Source organism: Triturus cristatus, chromosome 12 (genome assembly GCF_964204655.1).
Source record: "Triturus cristatus chromosome 12, aTriCri1.1, whole genome shotgun sequence".
NCBI lineage: Eukaryota > Metazoa > Chordata > Amphibia > Caudata > Salamandridae > Triturus > Triturus cristatus.
In genome coordinates this window covers 55,016,048-55,031,932 of record NC_140595.1, presented here as the reverse complement: position 1 = coordinate 55,031,932, position 15,885 = coordinate 55,016,048, and the positions used below count along the sequence as shown (strand labels likewise).

Sequence of the window (15,885 nt, the reverse complement as noted above, 5' to 3'; positions counted from 1 at the left end):
AGTCTATGGAAATGACAAAGTGTGTTCCACCAATGCTGTATAGACAGTTTGTCAATATTTTTCCAATTTAAGGAAATGTGTTGAAAAGCCAAAGCAAGCATGAGGTCAAAAAGACTATGGTCATGTGGAGGGAGAGCTAAAGAATCGGAAAGACTACCAGCAAAGAGAAGAGGTATAGAATAAGGAATGGAGATTGTAAACAAACGAGAAATGTAGGCCCAAACTTTCTCCCAAAATTTGGAGACTGAAGGACAGAGAAAGAGGAGATAAAAAAGGTCAGCATTAGAAGAGCCACAGGTCCAACAGTTCGAGTCAGCAGTAGAAGAAAAACGAGCAAGGGAGACAGGGGAGAGATAAAGTCTATGATAGAGGAAAAACAGAGATTGGGAAAGAGAAGCAGAGCAAGACATTTTTAAGGATCTGGACCAGAGTTTATCCCAAAAAGTAGTAGGCCATTCACATCCAAGATCCGATTCCCAAGAAAGTTCCAATTTGGACTTGGTGCAATCAGGAATAGGGGCAGAATAAAAATTGTATATAAGAGCCTTTGGGGAGAGTAAGAAGTATATTTAGAAGAGGGTTTGGGATATCAGATAAAGAAGAACGAGGGAGGGAATAATAGATGTCAAGAATAAGTGCCATAAGAGTAGTAAATCTCTGTAAAAAGGAGCGAGAACAGTGAAACAAGGATTGAAATTGAGGAAAAGAGCAAGGAGAAATGCCATCAAAAAGCTGATTAACCCATAAAATACCTTTTGACCTCCAAGCGTTCCAAAAAATCGGTCTGTTGTTAAGTAGGATAAGCGAATTATGCCAAATAGGAGAATCTAAAAAAGATGCACAGGAAACGATAGAGGGATGAACTAAAGGTTTCAGGAGGAGACCAGTATGACGAAACAAGGGGGGGAAGTATGAGAAGTCTTAGCAGAAAAACGTATAACTTCTTTGAAGGAAAAGGGTAATAATAAGGATTGTTCAATGTGGAGCCAAAGAGGGGAAAAAGAGGAAAGGTCCGAGGCGAGCCATATTTATGATAAAGACGAAAATCTGGGAAATTCACACCGCCATTAGATTTTGACTTCCGAAGAGAAGATGGGGCTATTCTGGATTTTTTATTATGCCAAAGGAATCTAGAGAGACACAAATCAATACGTTTAAAGTGAATAGAGGGGATATGAACGGGAAGCATGGAGAGAATATAAATTAAAATAGGGGCGATCATCATCCTAATCGAATCCAGCCTGCCCCACCAGGAAAGGATAAAGGGGATTCCAAGAGGTAAATAATTTCTCAATTCGAGAAAGGGCAGCAGACCTATTCAGTTTAATAGAAGAGGTAATAGAATTGGAGAACCAAATGCCTAGGTACTTAATTTTTGAACTATTCCAGTCAAAACCAGTAGAAGAGAAGAAATGGGGAAGACAGAATTTCGTGAGCGGGAGGATTTCAGTCTTGTCAGAGTTAATCTTGTAGCCAGAAACCTGCGAAAAAGAATTAAATTCGAGAAGTAAAGGGGGGATAGAAATCTCGGGAGCAGAAATGAATAAAAGGATGCCGTCCGCATAAGCAGAAAGTTTCAATTGGTGATCACCATAAGGAAAACCGGAAATAGAATCATTGTTACGGATAGTCAAGTCAAAAAGGGTTCAAGAGCTAAAACGAAGAGAAGGGGGGATAAGGGACAACCATGACGAACGCCACGTTGGAGAGGAAAGGAAGATAAAACGCGACCATTAACAAGAACCGAGGCTTTGGGAGCAGAATATAATAAAGAATCAAATGATACAAACTTAGGACCAAAACCATGCCAGCGTAAAGACGCAAACAGAAAGGACCAGTCGACCCTATCAAAAGGTTTCTCTGCGTCAACAGATATAGCGGCTAGGGGAATAGAGAGGGAAGAGACTTTATTTAAGACATTGAGAAAAAGACGACAATTGTCGGAAGTTAGTCTACCCATGACAAAACCACATTGCTCCTTCCCAATAAGATGGGGCATGATGGGATCTAAACGTAAAGCAAGCAGCTTAGCAAATAATTTATAATCAACGTTAACTAAAGAGAGCGGGCGATAGTTTTTGCAAAATTTAGGATCTCGACCATCTTTGGGAATAAGGCAGATGGTTGCCTCTTGAAAAGTACCTTCTGTCTTACCAGATGAATAAAATGAGTTAAAAAGTGTTAACAGTTTAGGGAGTAACAAATCAGATAAGTGCAAATAAAATTCAACTGAGAAAACGTCCGGACCGGGGGATTTACCCTTAGTAAGGGTATTTAAAGCGTTGGAAAGTTCAGTAAGGGAAAGGTCCTTTTCGAGATCAAGGAAATTAAGATGAGAAGGAGGAGGAGGGATTTGGTTAAGATAAGTCTGAATAAGAGAAGGAGTGGGGGGAGATTCTGGTGTATAAAGATTTTGATAAAGTTTAAATTCATCGAGTATTGCTTGATCGTTATGAAGAAGGGAGTTATCAGAGGAATAAATCTAATCAATAAAGGTACGTTCTTTGCGAGTTTTAAGATAATTAGCAAGAAGCTTCCCTGCCTTATTTCGACCACCATAAAAGCGAGCACTACTGCGAAGGAGTATTGAAGAAACATTATCAGTCGAGGTTTTGTTAAACTCCAGCTTAGCTCGTATCAATTCTGGTGAAATGGAAGTTTGTGAAGAAGTATAAAATTTGTGTTCCAAAAGTTTAATTTGAGCTAATACAGTTTTCCGTTTCTGAAGAAAGCGTTTCTTTTTCTTAGAAACAAAGTTTATAATGAAACCTTGTGCAGTAGCTTTAAAGGAATCCCAGAGAATATGAGGGGAAGTACTAGAATCACAATTTAGGAGAAAGAAGTCATTTGCGAAGGAGCGAAAAGATGAGGGAAACTGGATCAGTTAGAAAGGAATTATTGAAACGCCATCGGGAAGACCTCGGATGTGGAGGGGACAGATCAAGGTCTGTTACAATAGGAGCGTGATCCGAGATAACTATAGGTTCAATAGATGGAGAGAGTAAGTTTTGAGACAAAGATTGAGAAAGAAAGATGTAGTCTAGACGAGAAAATGATGAATGAGGGGGAGAGAAAAAGGAGTAGTTGAGTGTCGGGATGAGAGAGTCGCCAATAATTAATGAGATGTGATTGAGAAATAGTATCAAGGAAGTGCTTGTGAGTCTTGCTTGGAGTAAAACGAACTGTAGATTTACGATCCAAATAAGGGTCAACTATTTGGTTGCAGTCTCCACCCAGGATAAACAAATCGTCTCGAAATGTAATACATTTTTGAGTGATCAAAGGCCAAAAAGAACAATCGGGATGTGTAGGACCATATATATTAAAAACAGTTAAAGGAACAGAATTAATTGACAATTTAGCTAAAATCCATCTACCATCAGCATCATTTTCTTGCGATAACACTTTACATTTTAATTTCTTATGACATAAAATTACAACTCCATTTTTTTTATTAGTAGATGGAGAGAATAAGACCGTACCCACCCAGCTTCTTCTTAACTTAAGTGACTCAGTTTCTGTAAGGTGGGTCTCCTGCAAGAGGACTATATCAGGATTATAAGAAGCGAGGTGGGAAAGTATTCTCTGTCTTTTAATAGGATTGATAAAACCCTTTACATTCCAGGAGATAACTCTGAATGCAAAAACATTAAAATTCTGACAACAACAAAAGTTACAGTACTAGGAACATCATAGAGAATGAAAATGGAAATAAGAGAAAAAGGATCATGAAAGAAGAGGAAAAAATGAAAAAGAGAGGAAAATAGAGAGCAACAAGTGATGGAGTCATACATAGAATAAGGTAAGACGAGCAAGGGGAAAAGAACAATTAGAGGAGAAAGAAAAAGGAGGAAAAAGGGGAAACGGAGAGAGAAACAAGGAAAAAGAGGAGACAATACATATCCAAAAAGGATGACTGAAGATAACATACCTGAGAGGAAAAAGAACAGACAATGGGACAGGGACAACGCAGGACAAAATGAACCACCCGACGTGGGGAGTCCAACCTCATCAGGACTTGAGGGAAGTAGAAGAGGGACCATACGGATGAAGAGACATAAACACATCTGTATGAATAAAATAAAGAGAACCATAACGTTAATATAATGCATGGAGATGTATATAAAACTGATTAGTATATAACCAGCAACATGGTAAACATGAGGAAGAAGAGAAAAGAAAAAAAACATCAAAGAACGAAGCAACTATTTAACTAACAGGGCCAATGAAGAGACATCAAGAAAGAGACATAGCCAATGGAAAGAGCAATTACAGAAACTCATGTAGGAAAGGAAATTAAATTATCAACCATGTGAAGAACCACTTGAAGAATTAGTAGTATCCATAACATTAGTGGTGTGGATATGAATAAAATTATTAAGTTCTGCAGGATCTTGAAAAGTTTGGTTTTGGAATGTCACTTTGAAGATACAGGGATGAAACAACCCGTATCTAGCGCCAATAGCTCGTAGAGGTGGACGAAGATTCTGGAATTCCTTCCTTCTGGAAGCTGTGGCATTGAAAACATCTTGAGACAAAAACACCTTCTGACCAAGCCAAGTAATTTGTTTTTTAGATCTAGCTGCAGAGAACTGAGAGCAGTTCGGTGAATTTCAAAAAGAGGATAATGACACCATGCGGTTTAACTGGAGTTGTTGAGAGAGGTGGACGAGGGCCAAGCCTATGAGCTCTTTGAATGCTAAGTGAAGTAGTAGGAGGCATATCCAGAAGTTTCGACAGAAAGGAGGAGAAGAAAGATACGGGGTCGTCACCTTCAAGAGACTCAGGCAAACCATAAATACGAAGGTTGTTCCTCCTATTTCTATTTTCTAAATCTTCAGTGTGTTGTTGAAGGCTGTGGACTGTTTTCTCTAAGGAAGAGATTTGCTGAGAGTTATCCTGTACCTGAGGAATTGGGGATTCCAATGAAGTCACTCTGTTTTCCATTGTAGACCATTTGTCCTCCAACAATTGCATCTTATTATTGGTTTCCTCCACAAATGGACGTAAAGCACGTATCTCCTCCAAAAGTAGCTCCATTGATATGGGGGATGAAGGTTTATCCGGAGATGGAGGATCGTGTTTCAAACGTTTATTTGAGGAGGTGGAAGGAGATGCTTTGCTTGAGGCAGCCTGTGAAGATGCGGAACTACGATTTGGAGTTACTCCAGCCATCTGCAATGTAGTAGAGGAGGAGATTGGTGATGACACAGCTGGGGAAGTTACCAATGGTCTTTGTCGTGATGGAACAAAAACAAATTTCGGCTTGCGCAATTTACCCATAAAGCGCTATCTGCCAATGGGTAGAGTGAACGATGCACAGGCCTCGAAAGAGCAGTGGAATTAAAATTTTTCCAGAAGAAACAACCAATGGTGTGACCAGCCGTGGATTAAAAAGAGAAGAAGCACATTAGCGCATAAAATCCAACAACTTGTAGAGTCTCAGACCTTGAAAAAGGTAATATGTTGACCATTTGGTAGATAATCAAAAATGACACTGGTTATAAAGGTGCAGATTAAGTAATGAGGCATATTAGATCAGGCAACAGCTGCATCCAGGAGAGAGAAAAGCATACTGGAAAAGGTGGCATGGCTGTGAAAAAATTCAGGCTAAAAAATGAAGCACGTGGCAATAAAATGAAAGAGCAGAGATTCCTTGAAGAAAACAACGTTCAAAACCTTGAAATAATAAACTCATGACAGGCAGCATGTGAGGGAGAAAAAAAAAAACCAAGTCCATAGTCAGGACAAACCAACAGCAAAAGACATACACTCCAGGAAGAAGAAAATGTGTGTATGTCACTTTAAAAGGCATTCAGGGAGCCATGAGGGGGTTAACGGAAGCTCTAGTGTATTAGCCGGGAATTTCACTGCTACGGTGAGCACTTCTGAGGAGGTAACCTTAATGTCGTCCCGGTGCGGCGGAGCTCCACCCTTAAGCGGCCATTTCGCCCGGCGCCGAAGCCACGCCGAAATGATTTATTTTTTTTTACAAACAAAACGCATTCCAAGTTGACTGTTCATGAGTCGTGATGTACCAGTAGCCTTTTTTCCCCGTTTCTCATCTTTGCTGGTGCCAGTGCAAACAAGAATTGACTAAATCAATAGCTTAGGAATCTTATTTTAAAGATGAGACCTATTGGCATTGCTAGTTCTTCTTTTTGTGCTACTAAAACAAACGGCAGATAGCAGGGGAGGGGTGAGGCAGTTGATGGGTTCTAAGGGAAATGTTGGCCTCTGCTTTGAAATGGGTAGCATCAGAGTACCAGAAAGAGAGTGCCAAGATTTCTAACATTGTAGTCCACTCAACTGGGAGACTCACAACAGGGTTTGAAATAACACTTTGAGCAACCCCCACAGTATCAGATACCTATCCTAAAGGCTATTTCAGCTTTTACCTCTTCAAAACTATTCTTACAGTTACGGAAATTCTTTGTTTTCAAAGTATTTGCCCATCGCAGGAATGAGCATCTAATATAATAATTGTATATTTCTCTGACAGTTGTTCTGGGAGAAGAAACTGAGTGGCCTCAATGCTTTTGATATTGCAGAAGAGTTGGTGAAAACAATGGACCTTCCTAAGGGCCTCCAAGGTAATGGAGAGGAGTGACTTAACTCTCAACGTATCCGTTTTATCTAGGCACCAAAATGGCATAAAACACACATTGAATTCTGTTTAAAAGTGAAGTCATGAGATTAACCCGAATCACATTTTCTATCACTATGGCAACTCATCTGCACTCCCATATTTATGATATTGCATCAACATAATCGCTGATATTTTCACATCGGTTTGGTTTGCAAGTGCAACAGTCTGTTGACTTTGCTAATTCGTTCTTAATTGCATTGATATGCATGCCTATTAATTCGTTTTTTTCTTCATAAAGACAATCTTCTTTATAATGCAACTCTCTTCCAGTTTATTTCGACCTCGAAACTATGCCAACACATATGACTCCCCTTGTGCTATTTGCACAACCAAACCAGTTTTATTTCTTATTGAAATCACCCAGAGAAGTAGTGAATGCAGAGAAAGCAGACAAAAGATAAACCTGATGCCGTACAGGGCAAAAAACATATTGAAAAGCTTATTCTGACTTCCTTTCCCGCACAGATATCGATCAGTAAATCCATTTCAAGCCTATGATGTCTCCAAAGACCATGTTTATTGTTGCAGTGTAAGATAACAATTGATGGACTGATTTTACCTGTTGTAGTGGATATCAAGACAGTAGTCACTGCTTTTTAGCAAGCAGTGGTGCTCGGCCTTATATCTAGATAACGTTCCACTACCTCAATTTTATACTTGCACATGGTCCGGCACACTGTGAAAGAAACCATTCCTTCTCTTCCTAATGGGGCCTGGGTTAGAGTTTTACAGGGGGTTTATAGAATTTGAACATTAATTAACATTTAATTTGATGGGCTTAATTATCCTGAAATGTGTTAGGGCTTCTTCACTGTAGCTGATAAACTACTTTCAGTCAACGTACGCTATTCCACACTATTTATGCTTTGAAAACAATGGCCCATCTCGCTGACTTTTTTGATGCATAGATTGTGGGGGTATGCTAGCAGTAAGTTAAAGTTTTATGCATACATGCTCTATTAAATAAAGTTATAATTCTTTTAGTGAGGCTGAAGAAGTGTTGTAACAGCAAAATATTTAATATATAATTTTTTTCTGTCTTCCTTCGTAATGTTCACCTAAGCTTCAAGCTTTTATAAAATGGTTAGGATTTCATACCTTGCTTGAGGCTAATCCTGGGCAGTCAGTGGTTATTTAACAGAATCCTTTGTGAGTTACTGTTGCCACAATGCATGTGCTCTCTAGTTGGATAGCCTATATATTACCTTTAGGCTTCTGACTCAGTCAGTGCAGTGAGGATGAGTAGTCGGAACTATTCCAGTGGTTAAGAGGGTTAGGAAATGCAATTTAGTGTGGCACCTTTAGGGTATTCAGGGACTTCAGTGCCCAGTCATGTAACTAAATAGTTCTGGTAAAAAGAAGCTACATCCACAAAAACTTGTTGAGGTTGAGATATGCCCTTTTATATCACTCTACTCACCATCTTCAGGTATAAAGATGGTTCCAAGTTTCCCCAGTCAGGCATTCTCGGGCCACAAAACCTGAGCCTCCTACTGGCGCTGACTTTCTTATGTCTGGGATTACGGAGGTGATGGTTCAGGTACCAAAAGAGAATGGGATATATTAAGTGGTGCACAGACTTCTTTATACCTAATGGTGATGGAGCACCTGATGCTCTTGGTAGAGCTTGCTTCTTTCTTGATAGCTGGGCTGTGGCAACTTCATGACCTGCTCAGCCCATCGAAAAACCCACACAGGTCTTTCCAGTCGGCTGAGCCGTTGGCAATTATTACCACAAATTAGGTCATACCAGGATCCACAGAAGCAAAGCAAATCATCGGGCTTCCCAAACGTAGGATATCTGGAAGCAGAACAACAACCACAAATGTCCTATTCCTAGTCTGGTGTTTTCTCTTACACAGATATGCATGCCATCGGGGGTTTTGAGATGGTGGATAAGTAGTGAAGTATTGGCAAATGGGTGCAGTTTATACGCCTCTGCTGCTCTGCCACTCTCTGTGGGCTTCTGAGTCCCCAGTCCCCAGCAGATACGTTCCAACTGGTGTAGGTGCTGTGAATTGGCCGTTAATTGAAGCAGCATCTCATATGGCTGCTAAAGGAGATGAGAACAACTCAGAAAACGGGGACTGGGTGAGTTCCAACCAAGCAGAGTCCTGAAGGGGTACAGGAATAAAGGTCTGTGCCCTCTGATTGTAATGTTGCTACCTTCACTAACCGTCTCTGCATTCTTGGGTTGAGGGAGTATCGGTCAACTTTACCGAGCCAAGCAGAGGGCATACATTTCTACGCTTTGAAACAGCTTTTTTTGTGTGTTTATGAAAACATTTTTACATGGGCGTTTGTGTCTAGTACATTTCAAGATTCAGCCCTTACAATGGGTTGAATCTGATTTGGCCTGCAACTCGAAAGGGATGTGAACAAAATGTTAACTTACAAAAAAGGGGGGTTGCTGAACTACTGTGCATCTTTGAATGCCATTACACAGAGGTTTCATTTAATTAGAAATTGCGTATGCCAATATAAAAAAAAAGAAATATATACAGGATTTTGCCTCGCGGCAAAAAGAATAGAAACGCACACACTCGTGTACAGGAATCAGGGCGGTTTTATTTTAGATGTTCCCCATGCCCAATGCATTTCGCCTTAACAAAAGGCTTGGTCACGGGATAGTGTAACACAGAAAAGAGACGTCTTTTGTTTCCATTTGCACGCAGTTACTTCCTGTTTTCTTTTTGGTGCATTGTGGTTGGTGTAGTTTAACATTTACGAAAACTTGCAAACTGCAGGTTTATGAGTGATATCAAAGTGCTCACTTTTCTATGTGATGTTTTAAAAACTGTACATTTTTGTCCATTTGCGGCCAGTTATGCTTTATGTCCATTTCTATGCCAACTTTTTATTCTTGGCTCTCTAGTGAGCGTTTCTTTTATTTTCCGGCAACATTAGCCCATTGCTGGTGGTGATTTGTTCTAGTTGCTCACATATACTTCAGTTTCTTTGTTTCTTTTAATTTCTGCTTTGGTTATTTCTTTTTCAACTCACTGGTGAGTGATTTTTGTTGGTTTTCTTTTCATCCTTCATTTCCTTTTTGAATGGTATTTAGAGGTGTACGTAAAGTTCTTCATTTTGGTTGAAACCTCTAGGGTCTAAAGTTCTGAATGCCACTATATGTCTTAATTCTTTCTGTCGCAGAAGTTTTTCGCGATCACCGCCCCTCTCTGATTGTGGGATTTGTTCTAAAGAAGGAACCGAAGCAGAAATGAAAAGAAACAAATAAACTGAAGTATATGTGAGCAACGGGAACAAATCATCACCAGCAATGGGCTAATGGAAAATAAAAGAAACGCTCACTAGAGAGCCAAGAATAAAAAGTTGGCATATAAATGGACATAAAGGATAACTGTCCGCAAATGGACAAAAATGTACTGTTTTTAAAACCTCACATAGAAAATTGAGCACTTTGATATCACTCATAAACCTGCATTTTGCAAGTTTTCGTAAATGTTAAACTACACCAACCACAATGCACCAAAAAGAAAACCGGAAGTAACTGTGTGCAACTGGAAATAAAAGACGTCTCTTTTCTGTGTTACACTATCCCGTGAACAAGACTTTTGTTAAGGCGAAACGCGTTGGGCATGGCGAACATCTAAAAGAAACCGCCCTGATTCCTGTACACGAGTGAGTGCGTTTCAATTATTTTTGCCACGAGGCAAAATCCTGCTTTCATTGATACCGGCGTGGCTCTGCCGGAAAGAAACACACCGCCCCATTGAAAAGTGTGTCTGTGTGTGTGTCTCTGTGTGTCTGTGTGTGTGTGTGTGTGTCAGTCATAGACAACATGAAACGAATGAGGGGCCCAGTTCTTTAAGAAAGTCCTAACCGCAGATATGTCTTTGCATTGTTGTAAAGTTACGACTTTCAGGAATTCACAAGAGTTTACACCCTAATAAAAGTTTTCCTCCTGCCCTTGTCTGTAGTAAATTTTCAATGTTGGAAGAGATTGAATAGGAGTTGGCCTACATCTAAGCATGTACGTTTGTGGGTGTTGAGAGACTTGCAGAGCATTCCAAGCTTGAAACTACCACTTTCTGCCTACTGCTAGTTTATGTTGATTTGTGGGAAAGTAGGAAAATCGGAGCCTCTCTAAAATCCAAATCCTGATACGATAACGGCCCTGACACAATCAGAGAGGCCATTTTCAGAGATTTGATATGTTAAGAATACTGCTATAATTTGTCGCCTCGCTGCATGGCACTAAAAAGCACAAGTGGATTTTGTTTTACAGCACAAGTAGATTCTGGAAGCATCCTACCCATTGGACAGGTAGATAGTACATGAAATGCCCACCCTTACTACTTGTAGCCCCAGACCTTTCTCTTTTCAAGGCTGGGGGTTCGCAATTTTCCAAAGTTATTGGTTAGAAATTTTGAGACCAGCTAAACTAACTTTGTTTTCCTGGCATCATTTTTTAATGTCTGTTAACAATAGTGTTCTGTTTGTCCGATTCTAGGGGTGGGACCAGGTTGCACAGATGAGACTCTTCTGTCTGCTATTGCAAGTGCCCTTCACACCAGCTCGATGCCGATCACAGGGCAGCTATCCGCAGCAGTGGAGAAAAATCCCGGTGTCTGGCTCAACACTTCACAGCCCCTTTGCAAAGCTTTCATGGTGACAGATGAAGATATCAGGTAAATGCTGAATACTGTTGCGGTAATGTTCTATAAAAAAATATGTCCAAATAACTACTTCCTCATTGCACAAAACAAGAATACATGATAGAAAATGATTGTGTGGTCATAGATCTGGAACACTACTAGAAACTCTGTATTGAAGCTTATGTATGTGCTTTTTAATAATAACAAGGTATGTTTCAGCATGTGTGTGGCAAAGCAAGACCCGCTGCTGCATACAGCTTCTTGGGATATGGTGTATTTATGTGGTTACAAAGTAGATGAAGAGTTGTTCTTCAGAATGATAAAACTGATCCACAAGTAGTACTATAGTAACCCTGGTGAGTTCCATGAACTTCATGCATCCAGTCCTTTCTGTCAAACCTTTGGTAATATCCTGAAGCAACACCTATAATCGGGAGAAGAATGTTCATTGAAGGTGCCTCAGCGGAGATAATTTCTCAGCATTGGAGGGTCTTCTTCACCATGATGTTACGCTGAAAGCTGTTTTACCCCGCACCTCGAAAATATCTCCACAATAGACACCTGCATGTTTTTTTCCACATATGTATTTTTTGTTAAGCAAAATGATGATGTTCTCAGGACAGATGGTTAATCAAAACTGAGAGGGGTCTATAATAAGATCACCTCAGCAATACAACATCTCCAGAATTTGAGGTCTGCTGACGAGGGAATTTCAGAAGACAGCACACATATGGACTTCAGCTTCATTCAGACAGGTTAGAATGTTTCAAATCTAGGTTGATATCTACATTGGAAGAGTCTTCAACCTAGGCTGTATTCCTTTGGCTGTGGCGACGAGGAGGAGTGAATAACTGTATTTTGGTTAACAGAAAAGGTTGTGGTCCAAACTCGTTTCTGCGCAAGCAATATTAAAAGCATTGAGAGAAAAAAAAGTAATGTGTTTTTATGATGAGCGAATAGACTGCTCTTGGTATGTCTATATTCTCAGTTTTCTTTTCCCTAAAATTAAAAATGAGGAAAAGATGGTTTCCTCTCTTGCTTTGCTCCCAGAACCATCATATGAAGATTTTTTCGTCCTGCTTTTATTTTCGCAACCTTTTCTGAACTTTATATACTTTTATGTCATTGGTCCAGAAGATGTTTGCTTACTCTTCATCTCCTCCTGAAACATTAAGTTGACACAAGAACTCATTTGGAAAAAGTCTGTGGTAACTTTGCTGTTGCTTTGAGAGCAGTAAGCACTACAGCATATCGAATGGTATGACAGATCACTTAAGTGCTCTTTACAGGCGTGCTTCAGAGCAAAAAGTGAGGCATGATGGAGATTTTCATTGAAGGCTTTCTGGTATTAGTTCATGTAATTGGGACAAAAGTAAAAGTGGCTCACTCCTCAGGGTATGGATACACTTATAGTATCTTTGTGTGTCCATCATCCTAACTTAGTCTGAAATTCAGTGCAAAGCAGTAGTTTCAGCCCTGTTCCCAATCCAACCTCCAAATGCCAGGTATAGGCACACCAAGCAAATCTATAAACGGATATATGACAAACCCAAGTTACAGGGCATCTCTTTTCGAGCTGAATATTATCTGTGTTTCACTTGGCTGTCCGTTGTTGTTTTCTATTAATTCGGTAACAATAAGAGACAGAAATCCTTCTACTTTAAAACTTCTTTGAATTGTGCATTCATTTCTCCTACGTACAGTGGATTTGCTTGCATACATGCAGGTTGCCATTTCCTAGGTAGAGTTTTGTGCAACTTTTAAAGGAACACTGGTGTTGGACAGGTTGACGATACAAGAAAAACAAATCTACTTTTGATTGCTTTTGAAGGAAGCAAGAGGAACTTGTGCAGCAGGTTCGCAAGAGACTAGAAGAGGCACTGATGGCAGACATGCTTGCACAAGTGGAAGAAATCTCCAAAGATGGGACTTTGTTGGCAGAAAAAGATAGGGATGATGACGACGAGGATGAGGACGAGGAAGAACGTGAACAAGAGATGGAAGAAGCATAATCGAGGTACAAATCCAAGTTTTGATATGTACTTCACTTTTATTGTCTACCTACTAATGTTGGCTGTTAGTCACTTAACTTTTCAGTATATTACTTATGAGTGTAATGTACCGATAACCTCCTGTTAGACCTGGTCCTTTTTTGCAGGGTTCTCCCTAAACATTTTCCTTCCCCCTCCTGTTTTTATTGCCTTTTTTATTGGCTTTAGGATTCTGGGCACTCTACCAGTGTTGAAGGGAATATGCTCTCTCCTCTAAAACATTGTATAATTGGTTTCTTTATAATTGGCCTATTTGATTTACTAGTAAATCTCTAGCACAGTGCATCATGTGTACCCACGGCCTGTAAATCCAATGCTCCTAGCAGTAGCGGCTGGTGAACTTTGAAATTGGCTGGCACAAGGACAAACCATGAGGTTGTTTGCCTGCACAGTTCAAGGGAAATGCGTTTTGAAGGGGTCCTCCCCTCTAGAATTTGTTTTAAGTGGAAAAAGGTGAATTTTCAAGTACAATTTCTTTTAAAAATTGGCCAAAAGCCAATAGCTGTTGCATGTATTTATAAAGTAACCCTAATAAAAGATTTTGAGAATTCCTGGTTTACCAATCGAGTTCGACTGCCCCAGTTCCTTCCTGCTCCCTTCTGCAAAATAATCCATTGCCTGGTCAGGTTTTACTTTTTTGTCCCCTTTTTTTCTAAATTCTTCACTTTCACTGCATGTCTCTTTTCAGTTTCACCACCCTCTTGCCTTTCTTTTATCATTAATCTGTCTTGCTTCCCTCTTCTCCTTTTAAACTCATTCCCTCTTACCTTGTTATTTACATAAATATCCCATGTGGTGTAAATTGTTTTTATTCACTCCAATTGGAGTTGACCATATTTAAGACACTATTTATGTGAGACGATTTTCCAATGCTACACTGCTGAGGTGATAACATTGAATTGCACATTCTTCCTTTCCTGCTTCAAGGTTGAGGAGAGGTGGCCCAACAATTTAGCCTACTGTGGTTGGCTCAATGACTCCTTTCTTTCTCCCGCCAACAGTGTGCACACCTTCATGACAAAGGCTCACAATTTCTTAACTCTGATCATCTCCTGTGAGTCCTCATTACATGATGGAGACCCACAAAATCTGACTGTTCGGCGCATCTGCAGTATTTGGTAAATAGTTTGCTTCCCGACAGTCTGTGCCGCTCCCCCCACAGTGTCGAACCTCTCGTACCATCTCCAGGTTTTTTTTTGCACATTGTATGCACCTCCATGAATAGGGTCTACAAAGTGTATTTCTCCAGCCATGGAGAGGAGTGTGTCTGTTCCCTTGCACAACCGATAACACAATGTATGTATCTGCAGGTATAAGGCTACTATCCGCTCCCAGTGCTGACTTCCATGCCGATGAGCCCTAGTCAGGGCAAAACGTGTCCGCGGTTGTTTAAGGAGATCTGTCTCTTCGGCAGCAAAATTACATTTAAAGATGCACTTTAGCTTATACCAGCATTTTGATCAGTTTTCTAGATTACTTTTTTGTTTGTTGTTTCAATAGTCGTTGTAAAGAAATATTCTTTAGTTTTCTACACTCTCTTAAAGCAATTAAAAAGATCCCAAATCTAGGTGACTACTGAATAGTGTTTTTACTTTTATGAGGGCTCAATTCATTGGTGGGAATAGGTGATTCTACCATGTAACAGGGCACTTTGACTGCTTGAGCCTACGCCAGAATCAAAGACCATATATCATGTGAAAACCCCCAAGACTGAAGGAATCTTCATACCATGTTCCCAGCACACATGAAGTCGTGTCCCAATGTTATGTCCAGGGGGATTCAATACCCTTCCCTTCCATGCCAGCTCCGGAGCAGGTCATTTCCCTAATTACTGATTGCTCCACGCCCCATGTGCAATACCAATGTACTGAGAGTACATCACCAGTCTTTACCCAGAGGAGCACAGGTAGGTGGAAAAGTTGGCATTTGGCTGCATTTCCCTCTACTTATAGTACATTTATTCCCTGCCTCCAGAGTCAGTGGGTGACAACAATAAGGGTTCTGGCTTCAACGCAGTAAGGCTGCGCCAATACAAGATTCAACAAAAAAATGCCAGTACTGCACTTTGATTCAATGAATCAAAGTGCAGTACTGGCATTTTTTTGTTGAATCCAGAGTCAGTGGGAGCATCAGAGGGCTGCACCTTATGTTGGAAGTGGGCACCTGCCATTCTGCTATAATAGTTACCTCTGTTATATCTCTTGCTGACAGAACCTTTGAGAATTCTCAGCACTGTAACCAGAAGGCAAAACTAATTAATGGCTACGTGGTCCTCCGGTTATTGACCTTGATAGAACAAATAACAGAGTTAACCCAACTGGTAACTGAACTTGTAAGTTGCATGTATGTGCCTGAGCATTGATTTTCAGAAATGTGCAAAATCCTTTTACTCATTTGAAATATTAAAGTTGATTGTGTCCAACCAGGCACAGTGCTTCCTGTTGAAGTTTGAAGTGCCTGACCACAGTACCTTGCACAAAGTGGCCTCTCAGTGTGCCATCTGTTCAAAACCTGCCATGTTCCAACTCTAGGATATCCTGTCAGAAAAGGTCTTAGTCTTAAGTTC

The 15,885-nt window shown here is 40.2% G+C and overlaps 1 protein-coding gene across 4 annotated transcripts in view; it reads left to right on the top strand.

Moving 5' to 3' along the window:
• The window catches only part of MBD3 (methyl-CpG binding domain protein 3), a 47,017-nt gene that overhangs the window by 9,213 nt on the left and 21,919 nt on the right, over nucleotides 1–15,885 (top strand). For all 4 annotated transcript variants that reach the window (XM_085639107.1, XM_085639108.1, XM_085639110.1 and 1 more), the window contains 3 exons: nucleotides 6,503–6,593; nucleotides 11,124–11,301; nucleotides 13,100–13,285. In XM_085639107.1, coding sequence (XP_085495233.1) covers nucleotides 6,503–6,593; nucleotides 11,124–11,301; nucleotides 13,100–13,280 — 450 coding nt within the window. In that variant the 3' untranslated portion in view covers nucleotides 13,281–13,285. The remainder of the gene's footprint in view (nucleotides 1–6,502; nucleotides 6,594–11,123; nucleotides 11,302–13,099; nucleotides 13,286–15,885) is intronic.